This window comes from Octopus sinensis, linkage group LG4, assembly GCF_006345805.1.
Source record: "Octopus sinensis linkage group LG4, ASM634580v1, whole genome shotgun sequence".
NCBI lineage: Eukaryota > Metazoa > Mollusca > Cephalopoda > Octopoda > Octopodidae > Octopus > Octopus sinensis.
The window spans coordinates 17,431,841-17,451,477 of record NC_043000.1 but is presented as its reverse complement, the minus strand read 5'-3'; the positions used below and the strand labels follow the sequence as shown (position 1 = coordinate 17,451,477).

General features: G+C 33.4%; 1 protein-coding gene across 1 annotated transcript in view; it reads left to right on the top strand.

Annotated features, from left to right (window-relative positions):
• LOC115210252 (serine/threonine-protein kinase WNK1) overlaps positions 1–19,637 on the top strand; it is a 76,342-nt gene that overhangs the window by 55,596 nt on the left and 1,109 nt on the right. Inside the window, exons 11-16 of the mRNA XM_036501702.1 lie at positions 4,402–4,553; positions 4,661–4,874; positions 5,102–5,290; positions 5,647–6,318; positions 11,242–12,399; positions 18,124–18,200. Of these exons, the coding sequence (XP_036357595.1) occupies positions 4,402–4,553; positions 4,661–4,874; positions 5,102–5,290; positions 5,647–6,318; positions 11,242–12,399; positions 18,124–18,200 (2,462 nt within the window). The remainder of the gene's footprint in view (positions 1–4,401; positions 4,554–4,660; positions 4,875–5,101; positions 5,291–5,646; positions 6,319–11,241; positions 12,400–18,123; positions 18,201–19,637) is intronic.

Genomic DNA, 19,637 nt, shown 5'->3' with positions numbered 1-19,637 from the left:
AATTATATCATGCTCAGCATTACAAAACATTTTTGCAGTCTTTCATATAAATAAGGAATATTTTCAGTTGGGTGTCTTATTTCTGCTTCTACATGGAGATAAAATGTAACGTTTTTGACAGTTTCTATTAAAGGGAATAATAAATCTGGCATAAGGCAAACCAACTGCTCTCCTACTTAATTATCAAATAGCAAAATTTATTAGCTAAGTTTTGGAGATATATATCTTCATTGAAACAATATACCTACCAAAATGATTGTTGTATTTGTGTATGTTACTTAGGGGAGATTTGGTTATTTCAAATGTATTTGTTGCATTTCAACAATTTTCTTAAAGCTGGTATATATTTTTTATATATTGTTAATCTTTTATTTTAGCTAGCATTATGACACTCTTCAAAAGCTGTGATATTTGCCTTTATACTTACAAATATTGTACTAGTACCTTTTAGTATCATACTTTCTTTTGTGATGTAGCTGTTTCTTCAGTAAAGAATAGAATCTTCTTCATAATTATTTGATAAGAATGTATTTTTAAAATGAACATTTAATTAGTGGTTTCTTGTGGTCTAATGAAGAGGTTTGTTTAGAAGATCTTGAAGATCTGAAAAATGCTTCACCACTCAACAGTTCATAAATACATTTTCATTTTAATACTTAATTTTTCTTTTCTAATCTTCATCCTCTGAAAGTTTTCAAATTCAGAATGAACTTGAATGAACAATTAACTGTTCTGTACTTCATTGGCTATTATCAGTGAGAGCAGAATATGTAATTGTTAGTTGAGTAGATTTTAAGTTGTTTTAAAGATTCTTCAAGAATCTACAATTGTGAATAAGGAAAGGTGCAAGCAGACTCTGTGTTTAGTTACAGTTTGATTAAAGGTAGCGGTTAGTAAATAATTCAGATAGTTATTGTATACATGAACACTAAGGTATAGCTTCAAAAATGGCTTTATTTCTAAAGTTGAATATTGCTTTATTCAATTTTGTTTGGTATATATTTTAGAATTGTTTTCAGAAACAATACACAGCTGTTGTCAGTAAATAGAACCTGCTATCTGGTTTTAAATGCCAGTTGAAATTGTTTCAGTTATGTTGCTGATAGTGAAAATTACTGTAAAAATAATGTTCTGGAAAATGATAGTTTTTGTATTTTGTTGTTGAATGTCAGATATAAACTATGATGCACAATTATAAAAACTATGATACACATCTTCTTACATGCTTGTTATAATTTTCTTAGGATTTCCTCATGCATTAATACCTTAGTAATTTTTTTTTCTTAACTAGTAATACACATCTTGTATATTTTGTTTGTGTATTAACTAAGTAATATAGCTTTGTTGTAAATGACATTGTTTTTTTATCTTAGTCATTAGATAATCATCTACTTGACTGTGAGTTAAGATGGTGATTTTATAAAGTCCCCTCCATTTGTCCAGAGTTATGTATAAACGTATAGTTCAAGTTATATGTATGGTAGTGGAAAAAGTCGAATACATTATCCTCTAAACATACAATATTGAATGTTAGTTATATCAAGTTATTTATACAATTATTTAAAATATTTGAGTTTATCAACAGCAGCTTTTTACTTGCACTCACAAGAAGACATTTTCTATGTGATTTTTTTTTTTTTATATTCAGTATTTTTAGCTGCATGTTTATATATCTACTGTTGCTTTGCCACTGGGTAAAAGGATTTCTTATTTTGTTTATTTTCATGATTTATTGAAGACATTTTAAAAATATCATTATTGCCTTTCTGTTTTTTCTGCAGTCAACTTTCAAATGCAGTTTATAATTTTTGTTACAATTTCTATTCTTTAAACTACACAGGTTTTAATAGAAATTAATTTTTTGTTATTGCGAGCTGAAAGTGGAATTAACATGTTTTAAATATTTTTTGTTTATTTCTTTGTTCATTTATGTACTTAGTAATCAGTTATTTATACAATTTATTCTTAATAAATTTTGTGTTAAATGTTTAATTCTAAATGAATAAACTAGTTAATTTTTCTCTAAAAGGTTTAATTTTAGAATCACTACAAAGTTATTAGGTATTTATGCTGAATAAAATTCTTAAAATTGATCTTACTATACTTTATATATATATATATATATATATATATATATATATATATATAATGGCATTTAATCAGCTTCTGTTTATCAAGTAAACATCTACTTAATTTTTTAAATTCTTATTGCTTACAATGGTATTGCTTAAAGACGAGTGTAGTAAGAGATTAATGGTTGCTTATTTCCATTTATTTACTCTACTTAAGCCCTTTTTATTGCATCATAGGTCATTGATAACTTTCTTTCACTGTTCTTAACTCTGGGCTTTCTTTCTTCTCCCTAGGCTTGTTGGGAGATCAGGGAGAAGAATCTGTGTAAAATTTTCTCTTGTGTGATGTTGAATTTAATGTCAGCCATCATAAGCAAATTAAATTTCATTTCATTTAGCCAAAATGTTTCTGATAAGTCTAACAACATCCAGTTTTTATTTTGCTAACTAACAGAATGATGAATTGTCATTGATGTTTCTGTAACTTTGCTTGTTTTCTATGTAGGAATGTTGGCCCTATGCAAACTTATTTTCACCTCTGGGAAGAGGTATTCCATATTAGTCTGGCTTCTATCCTTTGATCTGTCCAGTATGGGAGGCCTTACCAGGAGCTTGCACCACCTGGCATTTTGCTCTGAAGGTCATTAAAGCATATGGGTCACCACACTGCAATTCAGGCTATTTAACAATAGAAAGAGAAATTTTTTACTCAATATGATGTAAGCTTAAAAAAGAAAATTTTAAATTACTTAATGCATTTATTAAAGCTGTCAATAAATACCATGGAAATGAACAAGAACATTTACATGTAAGTATTTTTTTTGCAACAAAATGGAATGTGTACATTAAAGTTTGAGAAGATTTAAATCATATGGTACCTGAAATTTCACCAGATCAAATCTGATGATTCCATTATCTTGAATTTCTTCCAGATAATGTCACTATCAGCTATTTTTCCCTCCTTTTAACTATAGAATTTCTTGGATTTTCCTTTTTGGCTTCTCATATCGATCTGTTTCCATAAGAATTCTATCAGATGTAAATCCACTGATTAAGCTATTCACCGCAGCATTTGCATTTTCTTGCTTTCAATGATTCTTCAATTATTCCTGCAGTATGCTTACAGAAAAATCCATGATCAGCCCAAATTACTCTTACTATATGGAAACAGTCTTTGGCAAGATCTCCAGGTTAGCTCTACTGTTCTTGATGTATAATAAGACTGACTGCTTTTCCAGATATGCAACCCCAAACTGACATTGCCATCACCATGCTTATTCATGCACTCTGGGTAAAATCTTCTCCTATGATGTTGTGCTTACTGTCAGCCATCATAAGCAAACAAATTAAATTCCATTTCACATAGCCAAAAGGTTTCTAACTAGCCTAACAGCTTCCTTTTTTTTTTTTAAATACTCCACACCTGCAAGATCAAATTGCTTTTGTGTATTTTTGACAGTCTGTATATAGTATATCTGTTAAACATAATTCAAAATGTGTTGATGGTAGTCATTTTTTTTTTTTTTGTTCTTCAACAAACAGTGAGCGCATCAGTTCATCTTTTCAATAGTTTTCTCAGTTGCCCTGTGTAAGATAGTAAGAATGGCAGCTAGTCTCATTTTAAGTGTCTGCAGCATGGCTCATCAGCCATAGCTTGAAAAGAGCATTTCAACAGATGCAGTTGGTCAGTTCTTGACCATGTCTGATAAGTTTTTTCATTTACCAATAATAATATTGAAATTAGAATGTTCTAAAAATTAACTGTTCATTTTTGTGGCTTTATTTTTGCTGTCATTAATTGCATTATGCTAATTAAAATTGTTTCAACTCGCATCATTTAAAAGAATAAAAAGTTCTCTTTATTCATATATAGTTTGAGGTTATTTAATAAACAAATAATTAATATATAATCAATATACTTGTCTTTAAACTGACACCACTATATATATGTGTGTATGTGTGTATATATATATATAATCTAGTATCAGATTAATTTATTTCCTGTCCTGTATTTGAAAGGCTAATTTCATAATTTTCTGCTTCAAATACTTTATTTGCTCAAATAACTTGGTATTTTATTTTAAAAATATAATTTGCTATTTTTGTCTTCACAATATATTTTGTTTGATGGTTGCCATGCTGACTTTTCAATATTGTAAACTTCACTATTTTCCTGATAGTTAGCTTATGATAATCATCTAAATTCTTATTAGGCCATGAAATAATAATGCCAAGCTTCTTCATTTGTCTCAAACCTAACCTGATTATTTGCGAAAAAGATTAGCCATTACCATTAGACATAAAATTAATTTTTTGTTTTATTTTGCAGGCTGCTAATTTATCTGGATTAGATATAATTGCTGCTCAACAATATCAGCAACAAATGCTCCAGCAAATAGTTGCTGGTAGTTATTCTGCTCCTGAGCCTCCATTAGCATACCCAACCTCATCTGGTATCCTTGATGAATTTGGGCGTGAAAGGTTGGATTTAATTTTTTTCTTATTTTTTTCTTTTTTTTTTTCTTATTCTCTCTTCTCCAATTTCTATTGTTCAGTTTAATTAATTTTCATTGCAATTTTGTCTCTAGTGAAAGTGATGGTTCTGCAGCACCTGCGATGGAAAAATCTAGAAGAAAATCTCGTGTAAAACGTCGAGAGAAAAAGGGTTTAAAACTCACTATTCTTGGAGTAGACCTAGCTGGACAAGAAGTTGAATGTAAATTAGATATTGCCAATAAAAATACAGTTACATACAAGTTTACTCTTGAAAATGATAAACCTGAAGAAATTGCTGATAATTTGGTAAGATCTGTCTATTTATTATTCATGAAAAAGATTAGTTCTGCCTTTTCTTTTTCTTTATTTTATTTACAAGTAAGCTGAGTTGTTATAATCTAAATATATTTACTATAAAGAATTTGAATTTAAAAGTATTTCTATTTTATAGTCTGAATAAAGATATTTTTTAAGACAGCTTTTGAAAGCTGTTTTCCAAATTATGGTGTATGTAATACTTTGATCTTTTATAGGTCGCTGAAGATCTTTTGCCTGAAGCTCAAGTGAACAGCTTTATTGAACTGATGGAAGGAGCAATCAAAGAAGTGAAGAATGACCCTATGAATGCTGTTACTTTTTGTATCAGTGCTGCTAATACTCCAACTTCAAGTCCATGTGTTTCAAGAAAATCTAGGCATTCTGCTGAAATGGATTCTTCAAAGGTGATAATTTGTATAATTGGGAAAATAAATGTTGATGGGAGAAACTAGTAGTGTGAAAAGCTTTGGAATTATTTGCAGGCATAAAGGGTGGGATTTGCTTTAGTGGCCACTTTTTGGTCATGAAATTAGAACTCTGGCCAATTTAGTTGTTCTATTAATGGATGCTAGTTTATTACAAGCAAGCTTTCCAAAGTAAACTGTGTCAATAGACTCAAAATAACTTGTGACATATGAAGAAAATGCAGACCCCTGACCCAAGATTCAGTGCTTTGATACATTTGTTTTTTTAATGAAATATCACTTTATAAATTTTGTCTTTGAATTTTGACAATCCTGTCAATGTTTTATTTTATTAGAAACTTCACTTTGACCAATCTGATGAGCAGAAGAGTTCGGATGGAGGAGATAAAGAACCAAAGAAGTCTCATTCACATGATCAGCAAGAATCTATCGTTGAAACCAAAAAGAAGAGGTTTGTTGTAAGTAAAGTTCCTGAATTCCATCCATTAGAGAAAAGACCAACAGAAGATGATGATGATGGTAAATCAACAACCGGAAATGCCTCTATTGAAAATCAAGAGACTGAATATCCTGAGGTATCTGGACCTGCAAAGACTATGGTATCTGAATCTGACGCCTATCAAGAATTTGAAAGGCTGTCAAGGTCCCATTCCTTACCTTCTAATGTACCTATGGATTTAAATGATCTGCAAGAAAAACTTTCGCAACTGACTGCTTCCCAAAAAGCTAGTAATGGTACATTGTCTACTTCTGGTGCAACACCAAATTCTATGGCTACTGAGGGACACTTGAATATCTTCTTACAAAACACACCAATGACCACTACACCAATGTCTGATGTAAGCAGCCTCTCAGGGTTGGATAATGTTCAAAGCAAGCAAGATCAATTAACACCTGATCAACAACATCAACAGTTACTGGGTATGCTTACATCACAGCAACAACAACATGCTCAAAACTCTCTGCAGTCAAATTCTCTTCTGACTACGAAAACTCTTCCACAACAGGTAATCTATACCTCTAGTACTTAACTAATTGTTGTTAAGTCACATTGCCATCTTTTGTTTTAAATGTTTGTTTATGATATACTGAAAATAGTAGGTGATATTGCAACCCACTCCCATGGCATTGACTGGTGAAAGAAACTGGCTGCATTTTGTTGTCCACCTGCCATTCTTAGTATGATAACATGACTTGAAGGGTTTGTGATGTCTGCATTGCAAATATCACAAATATATGTAATGGTTTTCAGGGTTCCTCTTGATATTTCTTACTCTTAACAGCAAGGTTTCACATCCACGAGGAGGAATAGGCATAAAGAATCTTAGGTATCTCTCTGTATCCTTTTCTTTAAACAATAGGACACTTGCATTGATAATGTGGGTTGCATATGGATCTACACAATTGGCTTTTTTCTATGAATTTTGAAACCTACATTAACTCATCTTTTAATAAATTTTATACTATTGATTTCAGTATGTCATTTTAATACTTTGGTCCTCCTATATCACTTGTATTATTTTCTCCTTCCCAGAATCTATCATTTTCCATTCATATTAAAAGAATTTACTGGGAAATGAAGACTTTTTCAGCACGTGTTTCTACATTTGAAAATAAAAAGTTCTTAAAAGACAAGCAAAAAATAATTATATTAATTTGTTGATGAGGAAATGAAGCTTGTGTGATCACTTTTTATAGATGGCTAGGTGTTCCTCCATATAATTGCTATTTTTCCTCACACTTCACAAATTGCTACAATAACTACTAACCATAAAGAGTGTCCTTGTTGAGTGATAGGAGGCTTAAACATATTTGCAAATGTATTAGCAGGTAGAAGCAAAAAGTGTTATGTATTTAAAATAGATACATAGTCAGACAAATACATACATATAGATAGACAGAAACATCTGTATAGTTAGATAAATGTAAGTGATGTCATAGATTGATAGAATGATAGGTAAGATAGATACACACTCAGACGTAGAAAGATTGAAAACTAGTTTTCATCTATGAATTCATGTTTATTGTGGTTGTTTAGATCCAGATCAGCCTACTTTGGTTTCTGGAAGGTGTATCTCGCACTATATTATCCACTGTGTACCTTCTCTTTTTAAGATGGCATGGTGGTGTTTAAGCAAGATTCAGCTGCTATTTCTAGCAGGTCGAGTGACCATTTAAAGTTTACATTGTAGAAGATCCCCTCATTGATGCAGATCCATTGTATGGTGTATGTTTGTTATATTGTGTTTTTCTCCAGTAATTCTTTCTGTTGCCTTTGACTCTGGGTAAAAAGTTGAGTTTCAAATGAACTTGGATTTCAGTTTCTTTTGTTGTTTTCTCTGATGTAAGACAAGGGACAAAAATGTTCAATAGTGGAAACGTATGTGCATTATTATATATTTTGTATATAAGTGTATGCATATATGTATAAAATGCTTATTGAATCTCTCTACTGTAAACAGATGATTATATACACTATACACAGTGTGCTACATGAGTCACTATGTAAATATGTAAATTATATGATTCTTCTCTCGGTAATGGCTGCTGAAATGTACATATATGTTGTATAAAAGGAATACAAAAATGGGACAAGAATGCAACAGGCGACAAAACATCCAGACATATGATACAAGAAAAAACAAGGACGAGTCATTCAAAGTTTTCTTTCCTCAGCTGAGTTCCAGATCATCTTTGCAGTTTCAGCTGACTGCTCCAATCTAGCCAACCCCAAGGAAAATCTAAGCTAAGGGCACTAGATTCCTTGGAAGAAAGCAGTGAATGTATATGAAAACAAGGATGGAAAAAACAGAGAAATGGTACACAAATGCAAACAACAGCATCTTCACACTTGCTTTGTTCTTTCCGCTCTTCTTTCTTTCGCTCCCCCTCTCTCGTATTTCTTGGCCTTCCTTTCATTCTCACCTTCCCTCCTATTTCACTTCACTCTGTCACTTTTCTTTTTTCTTTCTTTCTCATCCCTCCCTAATTCTTCTACCCTTTGCTTCTACCTCTCTCCTCTCCTTCCACATGACAGTGTTCTGCCAAGCCTGACCATTCTTTCTTGGTTCGACTACCATCTGTGCAACATCTATATTCCTTCTCATACCTATCATCTCTTACGTCCCTGCCGTAAGGCTTCACTTCCACACACACCAGCTTAATTTAATTCGTCCTTAGTTGAAAGACACCTTCCAAGGAATCTAGTGTTCTTAGCTTAGATTTTCCTTGGGGCTGGCCAGATTGGAGCAGTCTCAAGTATAACCAGCCAAAACTGCAAAGATGATCTGGAACTCAACTGAGGAAGGAAAACTCCAAATGACCTATCCTTGTTTTTTCTTGTCCCTTTTTGTATCTGCCTGTTGCGTTCTTATCCCATTTTTTGTATTCTTTTTTATATACATATAGCGGCGTACGTACACTTTTGTCTCGTATATATTCACCAGTCCTCAGTCAAATCATCCAACCCATGCCAGCATGGAGAGTGGACATTAAACGATAATGATGATATATATATAAGAAAGATATTATTGAAATTTCAGAATAGTTGTAGTTATGAGTTGCAAAAAAAAAAACTACTGTGTTGGTTGGTTGATATATGGATCGATACAAACATAAAAGGGGAGTAAATGCTTTAATTAGTTGAATTATGCAATTTGATTTTCGTTATACACATATACAAAAGGAAAAATGTTGAAACAAATATATTCATAATACAGACATACTTACATATTATATATATAATCCATAAAGGAAATGTCCTAGCCCTGCTGCAGTCTAATAACCAAAAGTAATAAAAGGATATATGAATTTTAAGTTGACAAAGGGAGCTATATTGAAGCTAGTCTGAGAGAGAACTAGCATAGATGTGATGCAGTTTGGATGTCATGTGAGACAATTGAACTGATGCTCTCTTTTGGGTAACACAACTATACTAGAAGTTCTTAACTAAAAACAAACCACTATACCTCATTGATTTGAAGAACATTTTTAATTGGGTTCTATGTTGTGTATTCTAATAGTTGGTTACTAAGAAAAATGGGGAGCTGTGCAAGCCACATATAGAGCTACAATCAAATGAGTGTTAGTAACAATGTATGAAGCTTGTATATAAAGTGCACTGTTCATGTTAGAGAGACAAGGGCACTGAATGTTGAAGATATTTGTAATATTAGCATGGACACTGGAGCACAAATGTTCTGAGGAAAAAAGCTGGTCATCAAAGGTATGCCCTATAATGTATAAGAGAGAAAGAGAGGAGGGGAAAATGATTGTTGGGCGATGTCAAATGATGCAAATAGAATGATCTTGCAGAAAAGAAAGCCTGAAGATGTGAGCAGAAGTGAAAAGGGATGGTCTCAGGATGCTTAACTTCTCAGAGGAGATGAAAGGTCAAGAGAAGTGGAGAAATTCTCTTCTGATCCGTCCTACCCCTACCATCTAGAAAAAGCAGGCATAAAAATGATTGTTGTTGTGGTGGTGGTGGTCATGTCTGTTTTCCATGTTGGCATGGGTTGGATAGTTTGACATGGAACTGTCCAGATTATAAATGTCTGTTGTGGCATGGTTCCTATAGCTGGTTGCCCTTCCTAATGCTGACCACTTTACAGTGCCTTTTTATGTGGCACCAGCATCTGTAAAGGACAAGCTTGTGTGTATGGGTGACAGCAATCTTACTTAGCTAGGCACATCTTAAGTACAGCAAATCGCCACATCATTTCCTCAGTGAGGCCCAGCATCTGAAGATCCTTTCTCACCACTTAGTCCCACATTTTCCTGGGTCCACCCTGTTGACAGGTTGCCTCCTCAATTAGAGCTTAGCACTTCTTTATGCAGCTTTCTTCATATACATCACATGACCAAACCAGTGCAGTGTCTTCACTTGCACACAACATTTCATGCCTCTTATACTCAATTTTCCACTTAAATCATTTATACTCTGTCATGTGTGCACATTGACATTACCCATCCAGTAGAGCATGCTAGCTTCATTTCTTTCAAGCCTCTGCAAGAAAGTCCTCTGTAGTTCAAGCCCCATGTTTCACTGCCTTGTACAGAGACATCATACAATCTGCCTTTCACTCTGAGGGTAGGCCCTCAGTTACTAACAATGATAGAAGCTCCCTTTTTTAATCTCCATGTTCTCTTCAAGGTGGCTTGTGTGCAGTAGGGTATATGATGATCATCAACATCAGTTTAATGTCATCTATTGCATGCTGAAGTGGGCTTGGTGCAACACTCTCTAATTGTCTCACTCATTCAACATCACCTGAAGGCTGTTATTCTTAACTCTGACTTCACTGCTTATTCCTACATTTGCTGTGGTCAGTTGTAATCATGTCACTTTTTCACCTATTTAGTATTATGAATTTTTATGTGTTCAGTTTAAAAAAACTCCCATTTTTCAAAGTTTGAATGTCAGAGATTTTCATCTTTTTTTTTTAATTCTTAAGTTGCTTTTACTGTGGTTGTTCTGCTGCTAACAGCTCAAAATAAAATGAAAGCAGTTTTAAAAGTTTTTTGGGCAGGTATAACATAACTACTAGTGTCTCCTGCATTACATGTCAATATCAATACAGCTGCTTTTCCTGTGTTCATTGACCAGCACAATTATTTCTAAGAACTACATTTCTAATTTATTTGCAGAAGTATTAAATATAACTGCTTTTAGCAAATTGTTCTAGCCATGATTAATGTAGTGTCTATGATACACTGACTATCATAGCAGTGATATATATGCAAAACAATATTTATTCATTATTGTTATGTGTGTATTATACCAGACATTTTGTTTTATTTCATTCTTCATTTGTTAGTTGCAGTTTCTTGAAATCATAAAGTGCAAATTTAAATTGTTTTCCTTCATATTCTGCTTTTTAATGTTTTTCCTGCTAACATATTTTATTTTTTAAACTATATCTTTCGTATAGGTCCATCAACAAATGTTATCTAACCTACAGTCTCAAGATCAAAATCCAGTTTCTCACATTCCCCAGACACCAGCAACTTCTGGAAGTTATACTGCTGTTGATTCGAATCTCCAGTACACAACACATACACAGTTACCACAGTCTGCATATCCACAACACATTCCTCCCAATCAGCAACAGTTTCTATTGCAACAACAACAGCAGCAACAATTGCTTCAGTATCAGTACCAGAGCCTTATTCTTCCTTGCCTCTATGCTGCTGATCCTTTTATGCATTTACGTATGCAGTTGTATCAGGTCTATAAAACAATGGAGCAAGTACAGTTACAACAAGGCAATTTATTACCACATTTATTTCCACCAATGTATCCATTCCCTCAAACAAATTTCTCCAATGTGCCACCTTCTGAAATGTCTTCAAGTGTCACTCAGCCATCACCTCCTCAGTCTCCCTCTCAGATTCACTCAGAAGGAGAATCAGCCCAATACCATAAACATAGTCATATGTCAGAACAAGAACAATATGAAACTCCCACTGATCTTGCCAACCTTGAACAGGCTCTGATTGAAAAATTGCACATACATAAAAAAGATCCAAATCTGTTAGGCTCATATCAGGCAACATCTTCAACATCTTCCATGACTACTGGAACTGGTGGCTCTGAATATGACTATCAGCAATCTTTGTCTGTTGAATATAAAGATGATGCAGTTGACCCTGTAGCATCAGAAGTGGGCTTTAATGAAGATACTGTTTCTACAGAAGATACTCTAATTCCAGAATCAGACTCACTCACACCTCAACCAGCAAGTGATCCTCAGCATCAAATTAATGGGATGAATGAAGAAAATATTGCTTATAGAAGATCTAGGTTTGTAGTCAGTACTGTGAAGGAAGAGCCAGTGATAACACCAAATGCTTCAGAAGACAGCAGTCCTGCTCTGATGGAATCACCCCAAGCACTTCTAGATGAAACTAAAGATGATGTGATTTCTGGTCCTCAACGATTCCATACTGCTAGGAAAGGCCGATTTCATGTTACAACAATGCAAGAAAGCCAACCATCTGCTGCTTCTAGCTTTACTAACACTCCTACTTCTCAATTACCTGATGTAAAAGGTTTAAGGGTCTGTACTTCTGCTGCTCAACTGCCTGAGGTAAATGTTTCTCTTGCTTTTAATTCAGAAGTTGCAACATTAACTAATACAAATTGCTTGTCTAACATTAGTTTTGTTGATGGAGATCTAGATGTTTCTAATAGTGATCCTTTAGGTTTGTCTCGACCTTTAGATTCATGCCCAATAATAACACCACAGCGTGCTTGTAGTCCTTTTACTCCACATAACATTCCCCTCACTATTAGTTTGCTTAATTCACCCTTTCCTGCATCTTTAAATGAATGTTCTACACAGACCTCTCCCCAGATTCCTTCATATCAAAGAAGACATAACAACTCCTTCATGGATGAGACTGACTCTAAAGAGGTATCTAACAAAATTAGCTTTCTATTTCATTTCACATAAATTTTGAGATATAAATTTTAGAGATTTTAATTCTACATTTAACAGGTGTTATGTATATCTTTAAAAGGAGACATTACACATTTAATGTAATGTCTTTTTTTAAATATGTTCTTAATTCATTTTTCTATATTTTGTAAGAAAGAGAATTTGGTTTTTCTAATTTTTTCCTTATAATATTGAAATTTAACCAAAATACAGTGAAACTATATATAAAACTATACACTATTGAAACTATACATAAAAAGTTCAGATTTTTATCTGGAAGTCCTTTCATTAGCTTAATAAATTGATTTTTGGTTTGGCTAGAGTTGATTAAATATAGGTCTGTTAGTTTCAAAGGAATTTAAATATATAGTGTTTAAATGACAACAACCAGTGTTTTAATATAGGTTTTCTTTCAAAAAAAAAATTTTTAATTTTTGATTATTTTTAATCAAATGCAATCAAAATATATTTGATCAGTAAATATGTTCATTAAATTTCTAGTTTTAGAATTCTAAGTTGAATTATTTTTCAAAATTTGTAAAACATTTGTAGGGAGAATCTTTGATTTTACAGGAAGTTTAAGCTGTTTCACTTCATTTCACTTTTAAATCTGCAATTTTTGGCCATATCAAATAGTCTGTACAGGAACTGACTTTCTTGTGCTGAGTTGTTTGATTCAGTGTAAAAAATGTTGCTGTTGCCCCAATAATCCATGAATTCTTTTTTCTTAGTATCAAACACAAGATTGAGAGGCACTTGGGTGTCCAGTTGCCCACTCAACTAAGTATTAGTATAGTAGAAAAGGGGCAGCTCATTCCCACTTGAAGTTGTAGCACTGCAAAAATTAAATTTACATTGTCATCTCTGTTTGTAGATATAGATATGGGTTAACCCTTTAGTGTTCGCATTATTCTGCCACAATTAATCCTTTTTTATCCACATTGTTTTGAACTAATCATGCATTATCTTGTAGCTATGAGATTTTGATGAGGTAGCTGTTAATTTCTAAAACGATATTGTAGGGTTGGTGTGAGAGACCAGATCTGGCCAGTTTGAACATAAAACAGGCAGAATACTTTTGGCCGGATATGGCCGGTTTAAATGCTAAAGGGTTAAAGATGCTTGCTCTGCCAAGTTGATTTGATGCTCAGTATGAAAATGGAGACAACTTTGAATAAAAAGAATTAGCTTTGCCAAGGACATGTTAATGCCTCCAGTGCTAATAATGTGATTAACAATAGGAAAGGCATCTAAAACATGCCAAAAATGGAATGTGCAAGGAAGGTGTGTCCTCTGAACCAGATAAGAACTTAACTCCATCCTGTGACAGCAAGGCAAAGTGGATATAAAATAATGGTGATGATGACCATACATGCGTGTGCATATACATAGTGTAATAAGTGTGCTACTATCTTTTGTGTAAGCAGTGAAATTCCTGGATGGTCCTGTGGCAAGTAATGCATAAGCTCTGTGTCATGGTTTCATGCTGGTATCCAGGAATTTTACAGTATTAGTGAAGTTCTGGCCCATTTTCAGAACCTTTCATGAAAGCTAAAATTGGATTCTTTCTATCAATTAAATCAGCTAGATTAGACACCTATCAATTGTAGAAAACTTACATCACATGATGATGACTACTTAGTTGTTCAGTCACCAGCAGATAGGCTGCCCTGCCCACCTATTTTGTTACTAAGAGCAGATATTTCAATATGAATAGTAATTAGGTATATTTCAGAAGATTTTGTGTGTGTGTGTGTGTGTGCGCATAACTATATGTATGCATATATGTGTGTGTGTGTATTATTGAATGTGTATATAAATTTTTATTGTGTATATATATATATATATATATATAGTAGAAATATATTACGAAAAGAAAATATAAAATACATGTAGAAATGTAAGGGTAAAATATGAAAAGTCAACGAAAATGCATATTGCAAATAGAAAAAGGCTATTTATGACAGGTAGTGACAAATATATACATTTAAATTGACTGAGGTAGTAATACGAGTCATAAAGGTCATTATTATGAGATGATTATAAGATGATAATAAAGTAAGAGAACAAAACGAACCAGTGGTTTACGCAAAGGCTATTCATTGTTTGAACAACATATATATATCTCAGTACATGCATGCCTATATTATAAAGTTTGCTTTGCAACCACATGGTTTCAAGTTCAATCCCACTGAATGGCACTTTGGACAAATGTCTTGTACTATAGCCTAGGGTCACCCAATGCTTTGTGTGTGAATTTCAGACATAAAACTGTAAGAAGCCCATCATGTGTGGTTGTATGCCTTACTTTGCCTTGATATTTGTGCACTGATCTTGTAGCTTTCTTTGAAAATATGACCAACTATTGAGTTGTTCATTGTATGATGAGCAAGAGAAAATATTACCTTCTGTGGAAATAAGTCAGAGTTGGTGACAAAAAGAGCATCAGGCTTTAGAAAACCTGTCTCTAAAACTTCTGTCTGACAGTTTCCATGAAATCCTGGAAAAGTAGATGTTAAAATGGTGTGTGTGCATGTACACACCTTGGAAAATATAGATATGTATATTCTGCAAGCTGAATTTCAGTTTGCTTGTGCAGAATGTATAGCTTGTTTTCATGTTACAGAATTGTACAGAGCTGAAGGAGACTATTTAGTCCTATAAGTCAAGGGCAGACTATCTAGTGCTGGTGGCTGGTAAAACACACTCCAGTGTCAGTCCTACACAACACCAAAGTTGAGTAGATTCTGCTGTTCTTGTGTGTTAAAACGGCATGGACAATGACAAAACATCCAATCCATGCATGAAAAACTAGATTTGAAATAATATGATGATATATTACGGAAAGCACAGACTTCCCATAATATATCATCATCATCATTTAGCGTCTGCTTTCCATGCTAGCATGGTTTGGACGGCTCAACTGGGGTATGCAAAGCCAGAAGGCTGCACCAGGCCCAATCTGATCTGGCAATGTTTCTACGGCTGGATGCCCTTCCTAACGCCAACCACTCTGTGAGTGTAGTGGGTGCTTTTACGTGCCAGACAAGGCTGACAAAAAGGCCACAATCGGATGGTGCTTTTTACTATAATATATCACAGGCTATCTAGTTGAGAAGTTTATTTCTCAGCCATGTGGTTTCAGGTCAAGTCTCACTACATAGCATTTTCTTCTATAGCCCTGGGATGCCAAATGTTTTGTGGGTCAATTTTGGTCGGCATGTTTTCATATAAATATAACATCATCATTTGTATGTCTGTTGGAGATGTTGCTTCCAATATAGCATCCTGCCATTTGTCCACTCTATCTCTCATATATAAATATAATATATATATATGTGTGTGTGTGGATGGATGAATGGACAGTTGCATCAAGAGATGCTGATCTCAAATTGTAGAGGGAACATGTTGAAGGAGTAGACCCAGAAAGAGGTGGGACAAAGTGATGAGAAAGGATCTACAGACGTTGGGACTTACAGGGGACATGCTAGGGGACCAAGACCCTTGGTGGCTTGCCGTGCTTTAGAAAGAATGCCAAGCTAAGTAAAAACGTGGTTGTCCTTGCATACAGGCTTAAACACCCAGCAGACTCTGTAAAATGGTTGGCATAAGGAAGAGCATCCAGTCATAGAAACCATGCCAAAACAAGTATGGAGCCTGAGCAGCTCTTCAGCTGGCTAGCTCATGCCAGCATGGAAAATGGATGTTAAATGATGATGATATGTATGTGCACATATCTGTGTGTGTGTATATGTATGTATGTATACAGAGGTGCAGGCAAGGCTGTGTGGTAAGAACTTTGCTTCCTAACCACATGGTTCCAGGTTCAGTCCCACTGCTTAATACCTTGGGCAAGTGTCTTCTATAATCTTGGACCAATCAAAGCCTTGTGAGTGGATTTGGTACACAGAAACTGAAAGAAGCCCAAACCCCGTCATACATGTGTGCGTATACAAAGTTATTCAAAAAGAGTGAACCGATTTCATCATGCAATATTTTGATAAGAGAAAGCAATAGAAAACTCCAGCTCAGTCACAAGTATTTATTGACAATCAACTTTTATTTCCTGTCATACAAGTGTTCAATATGGCATCAATGCGATAAGAGAATTCCTCCCAGACACATATCAGCATATCTCAATCAACTGAGTTGATTGCTGTCTTTATTCAATGCTTAAGGTCTTCACGGTTAGTGGGTAGCGGTGGAACATAAAAGCAGCCTTTTACATATCCTCACAAGAAAAAAATCACACACAGTGAGGGGGGGGGGGGCTGCCAAGCACAAAGAGCAAGGTCTTGGGCCCCATTCCGACCAATCCAATGCTGGGACACTTTTTCATTTAAAAAAAAAACTTGAACCATCAGGTGCCAATATGTATATGCACATATAGATACACGTAACTAAATATATTCAGAAGATAACCCACATGTGCAAGCACATTGGTATCGATACGTATATGGACAAATAAATTTACATAGAGCATAAAAATACAGAATACTAGTGAGAGAATGCATAGATTTTAACTCAACAGCTGTTTCTTGAAGCCCAGAATTATGTAATCATGATGTTCATAATTAGTTGATGGAATGTGCAAAAATCATGGATATGCAGTCAGTAAATGGTCACATATAAATATTACCATAAGACTGGCTTCCTTCATCAGGAGAAAGAATTGGCAATAACAATTCACATAGTAGCGTATGAGTCAAACAGAATTCATGGAGACAGATTTTCTGTGGCCAGAAAATAAGAACATGTACGCTTACATATACATATGTAAATGCATGCACACACACACAGAGACATACAGGCTTCTGTCTTCCAAATACACTCAAAGCTTTTATTGACCCTTGGTTAAAGTAGAAGACTATATCTATACTCAAGGTACCAAAACCTGATAAGAAAACTTCTTAACTCCACAGATTAATGAAATTGTGGAATATCAACATTCATGCACATTTGCACATATTAATCTAATTGTGTGCATGTGTGTATCTGTATGTACATATGCACTGTAGTTACCATCATCCAGATTCACTTACAAGTGATTGGACACTTGACTAAGATGCCACACAATGGGACCGAACCCAAAACCACATAGTTGCTGAGAGAACTTCTTAACCACAGCCATGACATAGTATGTGTATGCACATACAACTGTATACATCCACTCATATCTTTTTATGTCTGTTATTCCATGCTGGTGTGGGTGTCCCTTGTTCTCTGATGCAAGGAGACACAGTCTGACTATTCTAAGACTGTGGTGCTTGTTGAAATATTTAAATCTTATCTGCAGGTAATTTTTTTTTTATTGTCAATATCTTTAGGCTGTGATTTGATTTCATTGATAGCAATTGTAAAAAATATTTGCAGGATGTTTACCATTCAGAAGACCAGAGGTGGCCTTTACCATTTGAAAATGATGAAGAATATCGAGAATTAATGATAAGGTATGTGATAGTGAACTTTGCAATATGTTTTATTTTAATCATAAGTTATAACTTTCAAAGGTCCATAGAAGTTGTAATATTTTTAATTGCCTTTATTATTATTATTATTATTATTATTATTATTATTATTATTATTCAAGTGAAATTATTTCATTTACAAATAAAGTTTTAAAAATGAAAATAAATTGAAATTTCAGTTCACTCAGTACATATTTTAAAAAGATTGCCTTTTGAAGTTCGTAGTTGTAACTTCATATTAGCTTTACACCCTTTGATTATAAAATTTCGCTACCCATTGTCTTAATTTCAACTCAGTCATATTTAATATTATTATACTAAGCTCAAAAAAATCACCTCATTAATGTGTGTTGTTATTCTAATATATTAGTATTTCTCGTACTTTTATATGAGTTTCACAAGTTTGTTTTGTTTACCAGTATATTAAAAGCATAAAAATAAATATTATCAGGTTTGATGATATTATTCTTGAATAAATTGTTTAAATTTCATACCCCTCATTAGTTTATATGTATTTTCTTCATAATACTCAGGACTAAATGCTAATGTATTAACTTTTTGTTTATTTTTCTGGTGTTAAGCTTACATTTTCAAAATGCTTGTGGAATATATATTCCTTCTTGGTAAGAGTCAGAAAATATTATTCCACCATAACTGGAAATCATAATGAAAATATTTTTTTTTAAATATATATCTATTAAATCTTTATATTGTCATTATTACTTAAGTGGATTGGCTGAAATGTTTGAGGTATTTAGTTTCATCTCTTTAAATTGAATTCTCTAGGGTTGGTTTTTACTTTTCATTCATCTGAGATCTAAAATAAGTCCCAGTAGTATTTTGTGTTTGATTTTTAACTATTACAAATATTTAGCCTTTACAAGCATTTAACCATTTGTCACTGTTAGAACTCCTCATTTAGGATACTAGTAACTATAACTAACTCTTTTTAAAAATCATTAGTTTTTACTTTCATAGGAAAAAGTTGTTTAATTCCATTAATGATAAATATTGCAAAATGTGAACTGAAATTTTAACATCTCACAATACCAAATCTAAAAGAGCTATGAAGAATTCTATCAGACAAGAAGCTGTCTGAAGATGGTAATATTTAGGGCAAAAAGTTAAGATCAGATATAAGGAAATGTCTTTTTTCAGTTGTGGAAAAATGGAATAATGATGAAAATGTTTGTTTTGAAATTTTGAAAACCAAATAAAAATCATTACTTGATTCTTTAATATGCATTTTTTTGGGGGGGGGGGGGGGGGGCTAGCTTTCTTTTGAAAAATTTATTTTTCACATGTATCATTAATATTTCTTGACTGACTGACTGCAGATTTCTGTTGCAATACAGATTACTGTGTAAAAGAAATTAATTGTTTGTGTAAATTATTAATTATAGAATATTTTTATAATTT